We start from the raw sequence: 20,709 nt of genomic DNA on the forward strand, positions 1-20,709 counted from the left end.
GGCACTGATTACAGGGCCACCTCCTTAGTGAAACATACACCTACCATGTATTCAGTCTTATGATCCAACTGAGAAGAGGATTTCTTTTCCCCCCACTTTTCTGGGTGATCTTTCTGCTTACTCTTCCAAAACAAGTCTCACAATAAAAAAATATCCTACTGTTACTATTTAGGTTTGGAATTTTTTTCTTTCTTTCTCTCCATTGTGAGACCAAAACCTGGTTCTCTGCAGGGAGCTCAATGTGTCAGAACATGAATTTGGAAAGTAAGGATCAGAAAAATCCCAGCTATGAACTCAGAAGCAGTGTTTGGCATGGGGGACATACAAGCAGGCTGATTCTTGCACAGAATGTATCTGTGGGTTATCAGCTCCCTTTATCATTACCACGGTGTGTGCCATGCCACAAAGCCTGAGGAGATGCCCCTGTGATACATCAGGAGATTCCCCAGACCCCTCTTAGCACAGTGCAGCTGTGACCCTGGTGCTTGGGAAAGTGTTACAGGTACCCACAGGCCCCCTTGGGAGAACTACTCCTTACAGAGGCCGGGTGCAAATAAGGAGGAGAGGCCAACACTACAAGAAACCAACTGTGAACACTGTGTCCTGCCTCAAAACTACATTTAGAACTGATGCCAAAATAAGTTTTGCTGAGTTTATAGCTGGTAAATTTCAACTTTTTTCTATTTTTAAAAGACCTTTTATTATCTGTTTATTCAATCTTCAAGGACATTTGAAAAAAACCTCTAATTTTTGCAGCTGATGTAAAGCAGCAAGAATAGCAATAAAGTCATAGGCTGCACAGTGATGTATGGACTGCTAAGGTCCCAGGGGGCATGGCAATCTTATTCATTTGTAGAATGAAATGAAGCTGTTAAAACATCTATTCAGTCATCTGCCCCTTCACTAAAGTGGACCAGCTATGAGATACACAGATTATCAGCTAATTTAAAACACATCAAAGAGACCTGTACAGGAAAAGGAGCAGTTTCACTTAAAAAGAAACCTGCAAAAAGTGCAAACAATGGTTACATTTAAGAAAGCTTGTACTTCGACCTATTTTTAACTAAAGTTTGTACTCTAATGGAGTGTTTTTTGATATTCAGAGAAGATTATAGACATAGGACCAAATAGTATGTCAAAAAGACACTGCTAGAGCCCTGCCATGATATGCCTAGTGACTGCAGGGAAGTGGCAGTACCTAATGTTTATTTCAATCACTCCAGGAGAGGTGTTCACTTAACTTTCTTATTTTTACACCCCATGTGCTCACTGCAGCAGCAGCCAGCTGTGCAGGCAGGATCCCCTTCCACTGAGGCATATTTACATGTATCTGATGATAGACTTTCTCCAGCTGCCCAAGTTTAAATATGTGTGTGTGTATATGGGTGTTGAACAACTGTCTAAACAAAAAGACCCTAAGAATGTCAGCAGTTACGACATTATTTGTGTTATCCTAATGGCAGGGGTGTAGAGGCTTTTTTTCCCCCACCAGTACTTGCCTCCCAGTGGTTCCTGCCTTGGAACTGCTACTGCTCCATGCTCCATGTGTGCTGCTGCCGCAGCCACAGGAAAGGCTCTGCGGCCACTATCACCATTAATGTCACGAGTTACACTGTGCTCTGAGCAAGGTAGGACAAAAGGATGCCAGAGCTTTCAGGCAACCTTCACAAATACCCTCCACACTACTGCCAATGAGCTGATCCATGGTGATGGCAACCTCAAAACTGAAGTGAAACACTTTTAGGTAAAAGAAGAGTGGCACACCAAGATGTTTACATGAGGCCAAGGCAGCTCCCCCTACACCTTCATCAGTTCAGTGGAAAAAGCTATTTTGGCTTCCCCACACTGCTAAAGGCAATGATGCATTTAGGATGTTTATGCTAACTCCAAAAAAGCCAAGATGCCCACAAGGCACAAGGCTGCACTGAGAAGATGCAGAATCCTGGGCTCTGGAAGCTGCACACCTGTATTCTCAGAGAACCTGTGTGAGCTCATCAGCTTCAGTGCAGCACCATGCTGACACATTGTACTGCTTGCACTCAGAGTCTTGGGGAGGGCAAGCCCAGGACATTCTCCTTGATACCATGCTGCTGTGTCTATGCACATGCTGTCTGGTGGAATCAAAATGAAAAAACTGAATGGCAGCAATTTATCTGCCTTTTGTCTTTTCTGTACTTCACAACCATAACTTGAACTGCTGAGGACAGGTGCAGAGTTTGCAGTCTCTTTAGTTCATGGATCCAAGTATTTCTGCTGAGGAGGATCATGAAGGAAGGCATTCCCACAGTGCAGTATGTAGGGATGCCCGCCTGTTGCTCTCCTCTAGCCTCAGGGGAAGATGCCTGGCTGCTGCTGTCCTCTGGCCTCAGAGGACCACTCCAAAATACTACACACCAAACACAATCTCTTAATAAAACAGTAAAACATTAGTTAGAAATTGCCACAAGTTTACATAATATTAAGCCAACCAGTAGTTGCATGCATTTAGTGTGAAAGTCAGAAGCGGTTAGAAAACAAGCAAACCAATCAAAGCAATATACCTACAAATATATATATATTTAAAAAAATAGCATAGAGAAAAAGCAGCCATCTACATACACATGTCAGGCTGGGGACCCTGTACCTTCAAAGGCTCAGGATAAGAGAATGAAAGAAGCAGAAAGCGGCTCATGGGACTCTCCCTTCAGGCCTGGTGGCAGTAATGAAAAATCTGGATGAAAAATCGAGCGATATCACAGTAAGTCACCTAACCCTGCATGAAGTGGCAACACAGTAACATCTGGGCAGGGGCTTGTACTCAGCAAGGGGCTTGTACTTTGCATTTGCCTGCGGGTTTGAATCTGTGTCATTTAGCAGCTTTACGACTAGGGCAGCTCCAAAAAGAAGCTGTGCCCCTCCTGCCAGGGCACAGTTGAGTTGCTGGCCCGTCAGGACTGCTAAAAAATGAATAATGTATTAAATCTTCCCTGTAAGACAGATGGACTACATGGGATTGAAACTTTAATACTGAGAAACTTCATCTGTAATTTTTGCCCCAGCTACTTGGTTCAGGTCCTGAGGCAAGCAGAAGACTGTTTTCAATTTTCCCAGCAGACTGAGCATCCACCTAAATTGCTGATCAGAGCATGGAACCTGCTGAGCAGGTTTCCAAATCATGGAATGGGTGCAGAGAGAAAAGGAAGAGATTGGCAATTGGCATGGCTGTTTCTGCAGCAGGCTACAACCCTCCTCATATTGTGGTTGGATGTTTCCTGGAGTTGCTCAGATTAAGCAGACTGCATGGAGCAGTCCCTCAGGGGCACCTGGCAAACAGCAGGCCTTATCATGAGGCTGGCATGATTTCTGAAACTACAGTCTTCCTGGGCAAGTATCAGCTGGCTGGAGCTTGCAGACTGGTCTTGAGTGTTTTGAACAAAAAAACCACAGGATCCTAGCGGAAAAGTCATGACTACACAAATTATGCCAAATGGGCAAGTCTACTGCACTGCCGTGGGGCACATTCCCAGTTCCTTGGAAACAAGACAGTATCACGTAATTTATATGAAACTGGGCAAAGAATAAAAAGCTTGAATTAAAGAGCTGCTGCCTGGAAACTACTGCTTGCATTTGCCCTCTGAAAGCCAGCATCAGCATGGAAACTGAATCAATGTTGAGACCATCAGCACTGCTTTGCACAAAAGAGATGGAATCTTCCTGGAGTCAGATTAGCCCTCAAGCTGGGCAACACAAGCACTGTGTCTCAAATAGAAAAGGCCTGTCCGTAACATGAAGAACACAGTCTTGGATTTTGGATTTTACTGGTCTAAAGCCTCCTACTTGAAATTAGCAGTAATTTTGTGGAAGGGCCGCAGCCTGGGCAGGTAATGACATGGGAGAAAAGAATTGACCTTTTTCCTTTATTCAAAGGATTGCTGGGAAATTGCTTGCCCAAAAGTGATCTGCAACTATTTAGTTCCAATGTCAGGCAAAGAGACTTTGGAGTAAAGAGGAAGCAGAGGAAGAAGGAAGGCCTGAAGTTATGGAAATGGGCAAGGCAGAAGAAAGATAAATAAAACATATAGGTGGTTTGGGAAACAGAGGAGAATTACAAGGGAGAAACAAGGAATGGAAAAGCATGTGAGTTTGGGAAAGCTGAAGGCCTGGTAGAACTGAACTTCACGGCTGAAGCACAAAAGTGCTATGTAACCAGCTCACGGATGATTCAGCCTAGGAAAAGACCACTGACCTAGTGGAGGCTGAGCGTGGATGGCAGGATGGCAGCCCAAGAGGGACAGGCTGTGATTTCCTGGAGTGGGAAGATTTGACTGTGGTACTTCTGGAGGTGCATTGCCCAGCCAGGACAATGCCCACTAGTTACTGAAAGGGTACTGCCTCTGTCAGAGCAGACATCCATTTATCTTCCAATGCCAGCTTTACCAAATGCTTTCTCCTCTGCTGTGCTGTGAGACTGGAGGGAAGGAGCAGCTCAAGTCTGTCCGAAAGGACATTTACATCACTTCTCCAGCAAGATTACAGATGGCATATCCAAATGCATCACTGGATGCATTGGCTTCCCTGCAAAGGCCCTGGGGCGGACGGGGGTCTGGCGTTCCTCACTGGAGAGGACAGGTGGGCAGGGCGGGGTGAAGGGAGGGGTTGTTAGCAGTAAAGTCTCACCTTCTGCGCCCCTGAGAAGGCGTGGTAGTAACATGAGACATAGGTCATTATGGCCTTCTCATCCGGCCTTAGCGTGCCTATAATATCTGTGCAGAGAAGGAAAAGAGGTTGAAAGGATAAAGTAAGAAGCAGCACATAGGATAAAACAAAACAATCATGGGTGGCGTGAGAGAGGGGGAGAAAACTTCCCATCATGCATTGCAGGACAGGCCAAACAGATTTCCATGCGGAGAGCTGGGAATTCGGATCAGAAGGTGGCTAGCAGTGTTGGCTTGTGGCTCAAAGCGGCACCCCTCCCTACCCCCCAATCCAGGGGGATCCTGAGATGAGGATCTGGGCTCTGCACCTTCACAGCTGCGGTCTGGGGGCCCGGCCCAAGGATGCAAACAAGTTGTTTGGAGATCTGAACGCCCGCGCTCGCGGCCCTTCGTACGCCAAGGAGCTGGAGATCAGAGCCTTCCCACGCAGAGCACTTCCTACACAGGATCTGCTCTGCTGCAGCGTGCACTGCCTGTTCCTAAGGCACTCAAGTACAGGAGGCTGCTTGGTTTTGGCAAGAGATGTGTACAAGGCTTCACCCACAAAATGTTTTCCTTAAGTGACTCCATTACCAACAGGAAAATGGCTAAGCCAGAAGTAGTAAAGACTCAACTGCCTGGTTTCCAATATGGATGAGAAAAGAGGGGAAAAAAAAGGAAAATGAACAAAAACAGGCATCTCTGTCATGATAAGCAATGCTCTGTTTACAAAACCACCATGGATGTACTTGTTAGACATGCTTTGTAAGCCCCAGGTGAACTGGGACTGAATTTGTAGCACAACTTGAGAAAGCAGCAAGTTCAGACCTTAAAGCAAGGGTGCTGGAACCTGCAGCATACATAAGGCAAAAGATAAAGCTTTGGCCATTCATTAAACCCTTCATAAAACCCCAGTCCGCTCTGTTTCTCCATCTATGGAAAAGACAAAAAAAAAAAAAAAAAAAAAAAAAGAAAAAAAAAGTGAATAGGTATCTGTGTTATTTCCCATGGGGGGAGGCTGCAGTTTCCTGCTGGGCAGAGCATCTATGTGGTGGTCTTTAGTTTTTGTAAGACCAACCATTCTAGCTCAGATTTACCAGGATCAAGAGGTCCAGGTTCTTGGCCATCAGGACAGCAGTTCATAAGGCAAACGGAGAAGGCAGAGCTCCCCACTCCCTTAAATTTGCATATGTGCCAAAGTGTGGCATACCTAAGTGCCACTGGAAGTACTGCTGACTAGAGGGAAATGGAATTCCTGGCTCCCTTGCCCCGTGTATTATATTTGGGGCACCACTTTGAACCAACAGCCAACTCTACCAAGAACATAATAATAAAGATGCCCGTAGCTAGAGAGGAGAGAGAGAAAGAAAAAAAGGTTTGGACATTAGCAACGGCACCAGGTGTGCTCTGTGGAGGGAGCTTGGGATCCTGTGATACCTTCTGGGCTCCTGAGAAGGCGTGGTAGAAGCTAGAAACATAGGTCATGATGGCCTTCTCGTCAGGACGGGCAGTTCCAACAATGTCTGTCAAAAAAAACCTCACGTTAAGAGCATAATCAACTGATGGGAGGAAAGCAGAGGAGGAGTAGAACCACAACTGTCCAGGAGCCTGCTGCGGCGTGTGCGTGTCATAGCGATTCCACAGGGCTCCCCAGTGCTCCCCAGAAGATGTGTGTGTCTCAGAACCCAGGATCACCCTTCTGGCTCCCTCCCTCATCATAAAATTTACTCCAGAGTCTGGCCAGGCTAAGGCAGCCATATGTCAGCATGTCTTGTGTCACAGCACTTCGCTGTCCTAAGAACATTACTGTGATTGGTGGATTGAATCAACCCAAACTGGCATCAGGCTGACGTGACTTTTATAGGCATATTATACTGCAATTCCTCCATGCAGTTCTGTTCTTCTGGAAAGATACTTTCTCCCTTCTTTTCCATGTCTCCCTCCTCCATTTCAACACAATGATGGCTTGAATTTCAAAAGGCCCTTTCATTAGTTTCAGTGGAAACTCAACACCTCCAGAGATCAGAATTAATGGTGTGGAGGAATGCACATTAGCTTGACTCCATGAGGGAGGAGAGAGATCAGTAAAGAGCAATGAGAACTCCTGCCAGGGGCCCTCTTCATCACTGCTACTTTTGCTGAGATCTGAAGCTAGATCCGCTTATTTTGGAGGCGTTTGTGTTTCCTACAGAATGGCAGGAAATGTTTGAATTTACTCTGGAAACCTCATGATTTTTTTTAACCTCGGCATGATGGATGCAGGGAAAGCAAAACTCATCTCTGGGGATGGGAAATACCACCTAGGAATATGAACATCCTAGTTACTGTAATACAGGTTCACTGGGTTTGGCTGTCCTATTCCCACCTTTCCTCTGCTCCTCTCACTCCTTTATTTAACAAAGATGTTTAACTGCTTCCCCTGTCCAACCCAAGTCTGAAATACAGCTTCTACCACTGAAGCCTGCTGGCTTTAGGCAAACAGCCAACAACCAGTGAACTATTTCAGGCTGTTGTTTGTACTCCAGAGTTACAGTCTTCAAAATCTGCTGCCAAGCTGGTCCTGACAAGGCTCTGAAAAGTAATCCTTGCTGTCCCAGTGGCCTCAGGGATGCAGTCATAACCAGCAGCAAAAGCATCTCTGAACAACATGGAACTCTGCCTTGGTCTCCAGACCCAGTCAGTGAAGGATCTTCAGGCCAAGCACTTCTGAGTAGTCAAGAAAAAGCAGTCTATAATAATATCATGCCCTTAAAAGGAAGAACACCAGCAATGTCAGAAAGACCACAGCAAAAAAACCCTGGAGCAAAAGGAACACAGGCCTACACCATCTACTGAGTATTTAGCCTGATAATTGAAAGGGAACACTTCAGTCAGCAGATGACAGGTATTACTCATCTCTGCCTTGTGTGTCGATCCCAAGCTACAATCTCCACGCTAGACTCGAAAGACTGAAGGACAGAGGAGGAAGAGGGAAGCAGAATATGTGACTCATTATTCCATTTTAACTTTTTCCCTATACATTTACTACACAGTCACGCAGGGAACATTCAGAGGTTACTGGAATCTTGTACAAAAGGAGTCCACCTAGAAGAAGTGGAAAATTTCTTGAGAAACAACAAGTTAAAAACTGTTGGAGTCTACTTTACCTTCTGCATCCAGCATCTTCGGAATATCCAGGTATTTCTCAGCCACATCAAAAGCTGTGTTTAGATTAGTGAGAGGATCATCCTGGGAAAGACACAGAGGAAGAGCATCAGCACCAACTTTTAACGAGGTACACAGCATTTCTCTCAGAAAGAGCTTTGGTTCAGGTAACTGTGCTTGCCAGACAAAATTGTGTGTGAAGCCTCATGCAGCAGGATGAAACAATTAGCTTCCTTTTGAAAGAACAGCCTGGGGACTCTTGGTGTGATAATCAACACACAGTCTATGCACTTGCAAAACAAAAAACAACAAAAAAAAGGAATAATGTGTTTTGTCTTGAACCTAGTTATAAGTAATATTAGCTTCACATCATACTGATAGTAAATGATGAGACCACATCTCACATTTACATCTCATGCTTATATTAGGTTTGCAAGTTCCATTCTAAAGAACTGCAGAGCTGTGTATCTGTTAGAACATCTAAGCAGTACTAAAATAGTAACAACATCTGCAATGAGTGCTGTCCTTAGCTAGTGTACAGTTTGTTGAACACCAGTTGAGTGGGAGGAAGAGAAATGTTTCAACAAATCTCTACAAAATAAATACATATAAAAGTACCTATTGTGCCTTGAGTATGGCTTTTCCTTCTGCACAGGTCTTGTAATTCCCCTAGTACATTTCTATTCCTCTCTATATAAACTTTCTGTAGATTTTAAAGTGCCACACACAAGAAAACATGAAAAGCAAATGTCACTGAAAATTAAAGACTCTAAAAATTGTGTCCATCATTCAAACATAATAATCAGCAACAAGACACTTGCCAACCTGCCTAAGATTCTCATACCATATACTCCTGTATAACCGTGACACTTCATTATTCTGAAGGATCAATCCACTTAATGGGTGACAAATGACATTTGCTCTATCAGTTTCTACTGTTGAGACATGTGGCTTCTACAGGATGAAAGGTTGTGCATAAACTGCTGGTGTTCAGCCATCTTGTTTGGGAGGGAGGAAAGATGGGGTGGTACTCTCCATATTGTCATTTGTGCCATTCACACTGAGACCCACATAAAAATCCAGGAAAAAGGTAGTAGAATTATTTCACCTTCTTTCTAGAGTGGCATCCATGTTCTGTTTATTTTCTATCTGAACCATGAGCCTTTGCTTATTGTACTGACTTAGAAGATTAAGCTGTGCCTCAACTCTAATCAACAGGCAGCTTCCTTTGAACCCACCCAGCAGGAAAGATGAAGCTAGGCAGGCTTGGGCAGACAGGGTAAGGGGATGAATAAAACTTCCTTTATGGCACTGGCCATTATATAGCCCTCAGATTACAGCCTTCATGAACTAGGAAACTGAGCTGCTCTGAAAAGCAGTTTCCTGCAGCATTTCCCTAGGAATCATGCATGTATTAGGCTGGCATCCAATAGCAGCAACATATTCCTTTGGGTGAATGTCTCTCTCAGACAGCAATGTTTCACCTATCAAAGTAAATCACACACAAAGACCACTAAAACAGACAGTGATCTGTGTTAAATCCACTGGAACAAGTCAATATTAAGCAAGGTAATGTTGCACAGGCATGCTGTGATGAAGCCAGCAGCTGTCACATACAGTATAACATAGTGTCAAATCCCTTTATTCCATATAATACACCTTCAATGGTAACTACATCAGACATATCTACATCCACCTCTGCAGAGCTGAGCAGTGGAGCAGGCAGTGGATTTTTACTATTCTCCAGCTACAAGGAACCATCCTATGCCATGGAATTAGAGGAACCACTTCAATTTCAACCTACTTGTCCTTCTGTGCCTGGTGTGGAGAAACCTCATTGAACCCACAGCATAACCAAAAGCCTTATCTGAGGAGGTGAGACTAGGTGGTACATATATAACCTGCTTTGTTCACTGAGTGTAGACATGGCCCTAGCTTCACTTAGGGAGAAAAAAATAACAGATTTTCTTTCACTCAAGTGCAGGAGCATGCAGAAATGCCAAGTGGCAGCTCCCTTACCAGTCTTCCCCTAGTCCATGTGTCATTTTCTATTTCTGTAAAATTGTCACCACTGTGTAGCAAATTTGACCCCATGCTGACCATGACCATCACGGTTATTAACACCCTGACAGAGTGTTTAGTATTAACACAAACCCCTCCTGAGCACAGACCCATCTGAACAAGCTGCAAGATCTGCCAGCCTTTCCTAGAGGAAAAGGAGGAGCAAATCTCTCCCTGCAGATAGCTTTCCTATCAGTTTGCAAGCAACAACACCAGGAGCGCTGCTGCCAAAGGTTAAAAAGAAATTTTTGGCTGAAAGTTGGGAGAGGTTTCCTGATGGGAAAACTTACTGGGCTTGGGCAGTCCCAAAGGAAGGGCTGGAATTTTTAACACGTGGGAAACTGGAGACTCATCTAGATAAAGCCAGCAGATTTCTACTTCAAATGCAAGAAAGATGTGTGATCACAATATCTCTTAGGGAATGAAACTAAAGATAGCACTACTGAAAGCAAGCTACTTAAGTCTAGTTTAGAGATGAGCAGAGAGCTACACTTGAGCAAGACTCTGTTTCCTGTAGGAAAAACTTCACCCCTCAAGAACAGTGGAGCAGCTCATCCCAACAATGATGCTTCTTCGTGCATGAGTTAGGGTTCCCCTGGGGCTTTTCCAAGACTACAACAGGGTCTCAAGCCCTATGAAATTCCTCCCAATTCCACCACTTTCAGTTCCATCCTACTGTACACCAGCTAATCATTATTTCAAATCATCTGTTTCATCTGATGCCTGTGAAAAGGGGCAATGTAATAAAGACTGGCCAAGCAGCTCCAAGCCTCACACAAGCACCACGGCTGCAGGCACACCTTAGGGACCCAAACACAGCAGATCAAACAACAGACAAGTCACCTGTCCCCTGATTCCTTCCACAGCTGAAACATACATCCAGAAGAGCACTGTCCCACATGAGGCTGTGGAGGTGTCTTGGTTGCAATTCCATTTACATGAACACAGCAATGGCAGAGGCATGAAAAGGAACAGTAACTTGCCAGACTCTAGTTGAGCTAGCCACAAGGAAATCTATAGCTTTACCACGGAGGAGGTATTTTGTTTTAGTGGTGGCAGAAGCAAACCTGCCCTAGACAGATGCCAACCTGGCTCATTCCCTGCTTTTGCTGACTAAAGTTTATCGTGGCTCTTCATCTTTCACCACAACCCTAATTCATGCAGGGACTCTTCTCTTCCTCCAGCTATTTCCAAGTCCTTGCAGCACACAAGGTTGCCAAGGCAATTATTGCAATGTAACATAAAAAACATCATCTATTAACTAGCAATCAGGAAAGGAGATGGAGGGGAAGGAAAATTCAGAGACAGCAAGCACTTATTGTATTTGCTAGAATTGAAGACACTAGGAAAGAAATCCAAAACTCATGTTTTCAGAAATATCTGCATATAACACAGCAGTACACAGACCACAGCTCTATACATAGTGTGGTATATGAGGGGGTGTCAGAGCCAGCAGTCAATCACTGTCAATACTGACAAAAGTATCTTAGATGCAGCTCCCAGCTGAGCTACAGTCAGGGTAAAAGGAGGAAGGGAAACCCCATCCTCTGCATACCTCTCACTTGCACACCACGAGCTGAATCCTAAGACCTTATCTACTTATCTAAACAGTGAGCTGAATGATAGCAGACAGATCTGCACTAAATAGAAACTATCTAACCAATTAGCTGGGGTGTCAGGGAATCACCAGCACCAAGCTGGACTTGTAACTGCTGTTTGGAGGCCTGGACTATACAAATAACTTTACCTAGGCAGTGCCTGTATGCAGAAAAGAATTGTGCTTATTCCTAATACAGCTAGAGTAGGAAAAATAGCTAGGAACAAACTCAATACAAAACAGTGCTGACAAAAGAAGTTACTAAATTTTGGGAAAATGTGGCTACTACACTGGCTGGCTACCTTTTCCAAGTATACATTGCTAATATAGGTCTGTAGCCTAGACACAGCCTCTGTGACAGAGCAGAAAACACAAGCTGCAGAAGAATGCTGCCCAAACAAGAAGTACAATGCAGAATTCTGGGCAGCTTGGACTGATTTCACCTCTTTATCTCACAGATTTGCGTGTATGTGTATACACACAAACACACACAGCATTGCCAAAGGCACACACAACTGAGATGCCACTAATTGCTCCCTAGAGCTGGAAGAGAACTCGAGGTGGATCACTAATCTACTATCCACTACAATGACTGCCTCTCAGCAGCCTCCTCTGTGTTTACATATACCACAAATGGTTTCAAATATCTAGCATAAAAAAAGGTTAACTTCCCTTCAGCACACATCAACTGCCATAGCTAAGGACTAGGCTCTTACGTTCCTCCAGCTATTTGCTCAAGACTTCATCTGTTGTAGAGTTCTCTACATACATCTAGTTTCATCTCTTTACAGTAACTGAGGCAGAACAACAATAAAAATGATAGAGAGTATGAGAAGACTTCAGAAGGACATAGGGAACCAGACGAAGGATGGGATCAAAAGCAAGCAGAGATCAAAAGATGCTGGTTCCATTTACCCTTACTCTAAACAGGAAAAATCCCTTCTCCTGTACATTGAATTTGGCTAGAACAATCACCCTATTTTTCACCCTAAAAAGTCTGCAGTCAATACCAACAAATAACTCACTTTCCTTCACTCTGTTTTTGCTTGGCTTTGGCCTAGGGCTTTGTTGATAACAGAGTGCGCTGTAGCATTTACCTGCCTGGGTTTGTCAGGCACACATTGCTTAGCTGAGTTATTTTCCCAAGATTAGGCATGGAAAATATTACTCCAGTGATTCCTTTTCTTCTTGCTACTGTTTATGTAAACAGGTACAGTCTCCCCCCACTGTTTATTCACCATGTGCTGAGTCCAGACACTAAAACTGATCAGAAAAACTGACTGCTCTGGAAGACAGTAAAGATCTAAAAGGTTATTGAAAAGCAGGTCAGGCGTTGTACAATTCATTGCCTCTGGGATGCAGCTAATTTGATTAGGTCATTTACATTTTGTCCATTTGCATGGTGATCCAAGAGCCCAGGTCTGCTGGTGATGGGATTCTATGTTTCCTTAGCTAACATCAAGCACACATGCACTTAAAACACACAGTCTAGGAGACCTGACGGACAAGCTTTTTGTGTTAGCCCCAGCAATGATACATGAATGGTAACATTTCATTATGCTCTTGGTGACATGGGCACAGACACAGTGAAAGTGGATCTCAGCAGACTGCAGGAATGCTGTTACGGTAAGAACCCAGTTTGATCTTCCATGGCACTGCTGGGTCAAGACATCGGGAGCAGCACAAACCACTAAGTGGTTATTGTTATCATCCATTCAGCAATCTTATCTCCAAACCACACAGGGAGTAAGATTTGGAGCAGCTTGGTATCATGCTACCAAAACAAGTATTTAAGTAAAATTGAGTTTTCTGACAAATGTTTTTTTGGCACCTGATACCTACATGCTAGGAGAAGCCCAGAAGCACTGCAGATGACTCAGTGCTAAGCTGGAAGCATGTGACAAGTGTCCACTGAGGGCACACAAACCCCTCAATCAGCATTTTGAACACCAGATAACTGGTTTCTATCCAGCTCTCCACAGAAATGTTAAGCCTGATCGGACTCACTAGTCTGTGACATTAGCACAGAACTATTCTCACATTTGGTGTTACTGAGTTTGCCAGCTTTTGCTCATCAGCTGGGATTGGGGCACGTGTGTCTCATACAAGGCAGTCTGAAAGCAGGGAAAGCCGAGCAGGAAGCTCATTAAGTTCATGCTTCACTAAGAAGCCTGAATGTACTGATTCACCCCTCCTTCCTTCCCCTCCAGTCCTGCAACTGCCAGCTTCTGCTGAAGTTCTCCAATTATGTTTATCAAGCTAATTCTTTTCCCTATTTACTTCTAAGGTGCCAAGCATCTGGTCTGACAGACAAACGGATTTGTACCTTTCGTAGCTTCCCGTAGTCGATGAGCTCTGGACGGTGTCTATGAATTAAAGCACAGAAACCAAGGCCATCCTTCCAACTATGAGAGAAACACAAGAGAGAACAATGAGCATTGTTCAGCCACGGAGACACACAGTGATGAGCATGAGGGAAGGCACCAAGGCAGTGAGACAACTAATTCTGGTTTAGTTCCCAACTAACAGTGCTTCTGTAAGTGCTGGGAATGAGAGGTATCTTGTACATGCATGAGACTGCAATAAAGATTCCTTTCAACCCCTACAAAAATCCACTGTAATTAAAACTTGCCTACTGAGTTGGGACCTTGTTTTTGGCAGTTCTCTGTGCTGGACCCTCTGTGCATGTCCTGTGAAGTACATGAGCTTGAGGTTGAAAAAAGGCATAGACACAAGCCATGGAGGAGGAACAAGGACACTCCTTAGGGAAAAGGCAGATGTCCCCAGATAACTGCACTGCTGGCACTTAAGCTTACAAGTGCTTTACATTATATGGCTCATACAAGGCTCCAAGACATTCTGGGAAAAACACTATTATGCAGAATCTTCACTGGAACATCTGCCAGCTCGGAAATATGAAAAGCAGAGCAAGAGAACCTATTGTTCCTTCCCAGCTTTGCCATACTACAAAAGTTAGGAGGCAGTCCTTTCTTCATGGCTGCTAAAGCATTCTGAGTTTTCACAGAGCAAAAGCTCTCTTGCTTAGCCCATGCCACAAATGCTGCTCTTGGAGGACTTAATGCCCTGAAGAACTTTATGAGAGCAGCAAATGTAACCTGAATGAGGTACTTGGATCCTCTTAGAACCTCTGCCTTCAGCTTCCTAGGCATCTCTCTGGACCACACTGTTACTTGTGTAATGTGCACGTGCATTGCCTTGGGAGGTCTGTCAGGAATATTGTTGAACATACTGAGAGACACAGGAAAATAACACATATTGATTGTAAAGCTAAGTTCTTGCCTGTAACTCACCTGATATGGAAGTTCTGGATGTTTACATTTTTGTAGGGGGCTGTCTTCCTCTGACACCATAATAAAAGTCCCTCTTTAGCAGATGTTTCTAGGGAAAGAAAGAAAAGAAAGAAAAAGAAAGAAAGAAAAAGAAAAAGAAAAAGAAAGAAAGAAAGAAAGAAAAGAAAGAAAGAAAGAAAGAAAGAAAGAAAGAAAGAAAGAAAGAAAACACATCAATTAACTCATTTTCTTAGACAACAGGAGTCTCTGGAGCATATGCTAGAACGTCATCACCAAATCCTCTTTGGTAGAGACTGCACTAAATTGTGTTTTATTTAACTTCACTCGTCAGAGAATTTCTTGTTTGGAAAAGTCTACTAGGATAGTTCTGTTACCATTATCTTCTTAATTAGGTTCAGTAATAAGGAGATAGCTTTTTGGAACTAGAGAGTCTTGTAGGACTCTTAAGTGATAAGTTTATTTTCAGGCTTAGTCATCCTTTTGAGCTACCCTTGAAATCTCTTGTAAGAGAAGCATCTGAAAAACTCATCTCAGTGTGCTTGAGCTTGGCCATAAATGCTCATGAGTTGTCAGGGCGGCTTGGGAAAGGTAACTTCCAAGGAATCTTCAGTGACTCACTTAAGAGGATGTTTTGGGCCATTTAAGTGGCAAAGCTATTTAGTTACCCCAGTTTTCTATTACTGAACAGTGGCAGGAAAGAACTAAAATTTACCTTCAACTGAGATATCCTGAATGGCAAAACGAAGGATGATGGTCCAGATCATTCCAAGGGTCATTTTAACATTGCCATCCACAATTTCTATGGGGAAAAAGAAAAAAAAAAGGTAGAAAGGGAAGAAATAGACATAAAGTTGCAACTGCAAATCCTTGTAAAACAGGAGCATTGGGGAACATTTCCTTTTGCAGATGGGAGAAATGGAACACCTGCTAAAAACTGTTTTTCCCTGCCTTCCCAGATGCTCTGCTGATAGGTACAGTACCCCATAATCAGACTTTTGCAGCACAATACTGAGAGCAAAACAGACACAGATGATCCCAAAGATTGGGAATAAGCACTAATTTAGATCAGTGTAATTCCCCACACGGGCCTAAAAGCACCCTCCTCAGGTATAATTACTACTACTTAGAAGTCAGAGAAGCCAAACTGAGAAAAGGGAAAGCCTTCCTTCTCTTATCCCTTATCTACTCCCAGTCACCTACAGAACTGCCCCAGCATAAATATACCAGAAGAACCAGTGACAATTCCCAGAGCAGATGAGCTCTGACAGATGGTTTTGTCCTGTGAACAAGATATCACCAAGAAAACCATACACCATAAACATTTTAATTTCAAACAAGCCTAAATACATCAGACTTCCTGCATAGGACTTCTTTCAGTCATGTAATTGCCGAAAGACACAACAGAGTATTTCTCAAAGTCCATGCAGCCTGCTGGAAGAGGAAGCAAGGACTCATGCTGACCAGTCAGCACAGAACATAACATAAACCATGACTGTGAGCAGCCTGTGCTTTACTGCTCATTAGATTCCACAATATAAATCAGCAAGGGTCAACAACTTGGAGGTTTTACAAGGCAACTGCTTGCGTGTGTGAGGTATGATCTGTTTAGGATGAAAGATCAAGGTCCTAAGAACAACTGGTGCTTGGGGCAATGCTGGCCCAGAAAGCTTCCACCACGTATGGACTGGAGCCAAACAGTGAGCAGATGGGTCTCAAGTACTGATCCTCAACATCTACAAAAATTCCACAGATATATATATATGTACATACACACACAGTTACAGAATTTACAGCCTTCACATTTTTGGATAGTGAAACCAGCTGAGCTGTTTTCTCCTACTCATTCTCTGACAGCCCCCTGTATGGCAGGATCTTTCACAAATAAATGACAAGTTACAAGAGTATTTTCAGTAAGAAAATGTTTGGAGGTAGAATATTTCAAGTCCCAAGAAGATTGTCAGAAACCATTTTTGTACTACTGTAGACACCTCCACGCCACTTCTTTCATAAAGCTGCCCACCAAGAATTGTGTTCTGGAGCAAGCACAATTTGCAGTATAGGCAACTGACACCTGTATGGATAGCACCACAAAAGTAACAATATTTTAATCTTTCCTTTTAAGCTGTTAAAAAAATGTTTTTCTTCTTATGAAGAAATTTCAAAATGTGAACCTCACTGTATTCAAAACCAGCAGACCAGCAGCACACACCCCAAAAATAGATATTCAGAAATCGCATCCGAATTCCTGAAAACTTGTGATTTAGAGATATATGTCATGCAACTTCCAGTGTAAATCAGAATTATAAGCTCTACTGTCTTTTGACATACATCTGAATTAGTGATTTACAGATGCAAAAGACAGAAAACAAGACATGCTACCTTGTTGTACTGCAGTAAAACTCTGTCTCTGCTCCTTTCTAAACTTCAGAGTACACTAAGATCTCTTACTGGGTCATCAGTTTGCCCAGAATTAAACAGCCAACAACTTTTCAGTCCAGTACAAAAAACCTACAGTTACTTTTGCTGGCATGAAAAAACTGTGTTTGTCTGTTGACAGTTTTCACACAAATTAATTTTTTATAGACATTTTGAGGTCAGGGGGTTGTCTGCTAGGCTGATGCAAGAAAATGTCATGCAATGGCAAGTGTATTCAGTTCTGTACTTTCTGCATTCTTCATCCCTCCAATAAAGCACTGCAATCAACTTAAAGGAGAAGCCTCACTATTTTAACGATACTGCTGCTAAAATATACAAGAAAGCATCTGTATGTTCAGCTTATTTTGTTAATGTGATTGATATTCACAGGGATCTTCAAAAATGAAAAAACCCAGTGCTTGTAAAACCCCCAACAGCTGGCAGGACTCTTCTAGGATATATTTAAGACCTGAAACTAAATTGAGCTCTTTAATGGGCTTGATTAAAATCAGATGACAATACTTGAATGCTGAAAATGCTTCATGAATAGTAATAAATCAATCAGTGAGCTGGAACAGGTAATTAATATGACTGCTCCATGGATTTAAATAGGAAATAAAGGTCCGGACACTTATATAAAACCAAGAGTGTAAAGTCGCTAACATCGCACAAGGACTCAGCACTATGTTCTGGTCACTTTCTACAATTCTGGTTCTATAATGTCAGCTGGTGGAATTAAGGTGGAAGCATCCCTTCTTTCCCAGTCCTCTTCACAGCACGACCCACTTAAAAAGAAAGATGCTCCCTGTTCCCATATCTGACTATTCTTTAGCAGTGCACCAAACTGCTAACAAAGCTGTTGTGGAGGAAATTCCAGAATATTTCTACTACTTCATCTCTACATGTCATTTTACTTTACACAGTACCACCATGTACCAAGCAGATACTGGTGTCAGTGAGATTAGTGAGTGATCCATCCCAGGATACACATTTAACAAGCTACACAATCCTCTGTCCTTTTTTTTTGTTGTTGTTGTTGTTACAGACTTGACAAAATGGTTATGATTTATTAGAAGCAGGCAAGCATTTTTCATTTCTAGTGCTAAAAATCTTCTCCTGGAAACCTGGTTACAAATTTAACCAGCCTGATCAGAAGACTCTATGCTCTTTAGCCCTCACTCACTCGGTTTTCCATCCCAGCATTCTCCGCTGCCAACCCCCTTTTCCTCCAGAACTGACGACCCTGCATCTGCTGCTGGTCTCCTTCTAGTAAAGTAGAATAGGCCAAGAAACAAAAGTGGAAAACATGCTTGCAAAGCAGATTTGCATGAAGCTTTCTGCTTCCTGGTGATGAAGAAAAAGAAACTCCACAGGAATTGTTAAAAAGTTGAATGCAACACTACAAAGCCAGAACAATCTAATATTTAATTAAAGACAGTATGCTTGGTCCCTGCTGATATGAGGAAGACTCAGTAATATGAGAGCAGTGCACATATTAAAAAGCTTGTAATCAGACAGTATTTTCTAAAAGCCTGACTCTGCTTTCCAAGTGCTCTTTCTAGGCAGGGCCTCTGCAAGCACTGGGCGCACTTCACAACCAGCAGCTGTTGAAGGAACAGCAGCAGCAAGCACATGTTATCAATGTGATTTACATTCAACTTGAGGGTTGATCAATTGCTGGCTAAAGCTGGTGAAGCATCTGCATCCACTAGAAGGAAGTATTTTGCACCAGTGAATATGCTTCCTATCACTGCACCAAGCAACAAGTAGGCAAGAACTACAGTACTGGCTGGCCACAGAGATGTGCCTTTTGAAACGCCACCACCTCTTTTAAATGCATGAACTCATTTTGAAAAATGCAAAAATTATTAAGCTTCCTTTCCTGCCATGGATAGTTAGAATCAACAACACAGAAACTGTTATCCCCTCCTAGGTACTTCTGAGCTGCCCACGAGAACAGAGCCTTTGGTTACCCCAGGGAGAGAAGTTGCAGGGCATGAACAACTGGCAGGACAGCATTATGGTCTGGGAACTGGAGACTTGGAACAACAATGGTGACAACATAAAAGCTGCTCTGCATTTTATTTGTCAAACAAAAGCCAGATTCAGCAGGACAACTATCCACACCCCTGTCTTCAGAAAGCATCTTGCTCCTGATGGCCCTGTCAGATTCAGGACAGATAGCTGGCACTGTTAGTGAGGGTGTAACCCTCAAGTCCCTAACAGAGTGGACAGGATATAGGGACAAATAAAATGCTATGCTTCACTCACTGGCATAAGGATACCCTATTTTCCCTTTTTTTTGAATAGTGAAATAAATGTATGCTTGCACTGCCTGGTGCTTCAGTAGGTGTTTTACTCAGATGGGACTTTTGCAATCATTGAAATCCCTAACCTTTATTTCTCCTTTTACTTGTGCAGGTGAGAATAGGGGTTAGTTCATCCAAAGTTATCTGTATGTTGAAGTAAGAAAGATCTGTTTAAGAAAACAGCAACTTTCTATGCAGATTTCAGGTAAAAATAAACCAGTCCCAGGGTGACATACTTGACCTATTCAGCCTGTTAAGTCCCAGGAGCATTTGACATGAATATGGAATCTATTACAGCAAAAGAAGGCTCCTGAGGTGTCAGATGACAGTGAGATTTAAAAGCAGATGAAAACCATTTGGCTAGAGTCTTCCTTGATCCAGATTTACAAAGATCTGCTGTATGCCACAACACACTTTGATTTTATGGACTCTGGCTAACAAAATGTTTAGATTAAAACAAAGCAAAACCAAACCCCCAAAAGAACCAGGACATTGATAGCCAGTATGTACAGAGAACTACAGCTGGACTGCAGACCCTTCACACAGGACCTTGTTGCCCAGCAGACACCCAGAGATGGAACAAGTCCCTGAGGTAAGGAGTGTGCTCCCTCAGCCAGTACCACCACACTGCTGCTACGTGGTGGTTTTCTCTCTGGGAGAAAAGCTCCTTAGAAAACCTTCTATATCAGTCCAACCTAACCAAGGCATCTACAGCTCATTGTCTTGGTGCAGAATTATTACCAGCTCATGGTTGTGACCTTCTACCTTGCTGCTGCATGATGCCTTTTAAAAGTCTCAAAGCAAGTCCCAAAAATTCATGCTTCAGAAAGGTTCACAATCCCTTTCATGGACAGAACAAACTTCTGTGCTGTCCAAAGTAAATTCCATTTTTATAGCTGATGTGCAGTTTACTGCCCACCAAGCACCTGACAGGCTGGGCAGAAGTCCCTGGAGCAGGTTATGCTCTTTGGTGACAATCAGAGTGGCCTGGGCTTGGTGTGTGTGCACGGGCAGGCACTGGGGCAGGCAAGACCATGCTGTGACCACACTCACACAGCCTGAGCCGGCATCACAGCACAGGCCCAAGCACTCTGTATAAAAATCAAAGCAAACCTTAGACTAAACTGCAGTGCCTTGCCACCTTTGGTAGTTTAAAGAAAGCCATATGTATTGTCCATGTAAATGCACAGGCAACAGGA

The 20,709-nt window shown here is 43.2% G+C and overlaps 1 protein-coding gene across 6 annotated transcripts in view; it reads right to left on the reverse strand.

Moving 5' to 3' along the window:
* Positions 1–20,709, reverse strand: part of ACTN1 (actinin alpha 1) — an 86,742-nt gene that overhangs the window by 18,486 nt on the left and 47,547 nt on the right. For 4 of the 6 annotated variants that reach the window (XM_041459891.1, XM_041459892.1, XM_041459889.1 and 1 more), the window contains 5 exons: positions 15,499–15,585; positions 14,787–14,874; positions 13,802–13,880; positions 7,820–7,901; positions 6,111–6,196 (listed from right to left, as the gene is read on the reverse strand). In XM_041459891.1, coding sequence (XP_041315825.1) covers positions 6,111–6,196; positions 7,820–7,901; positions 13,802–13,880; positions 14,787–14,874; positions 15,499–15,585 — 422 coding nt within the window. Of the gene's footprint in view, positions 1–4,656; positions 4,743–6,110; positions 6,197–7,819; positions 7,902–13,801; positions 13,881–14,786; positions 14,875–15,498; positions 15,586–20,709 lie in introns of all 6 variants that reach the window. The other 2 variants (XM_041459893.1, XM_041459890.1) reach the window with 1 other exon arrangement.

The sequence above is a fragment of the Pyrgilauda ruficollis genome, unplaced genomic scaffold (genome assembly GCF_017590135.1).
Source record: "Pyrgilauda ruficollis isolate IOZ18807 unplaced genomic scaffold, ASM1759013v1 scaffold14, whole genome shotgun sequence".
In the NCBI taxonomy this organism is placed as follows: domain Eukaryota; kingdom Metazoa; phylum Chordata; class Aves; order Passeriformes; family Passeridae; genus Pyrgilauda; species Pyrgilauda ruficollis.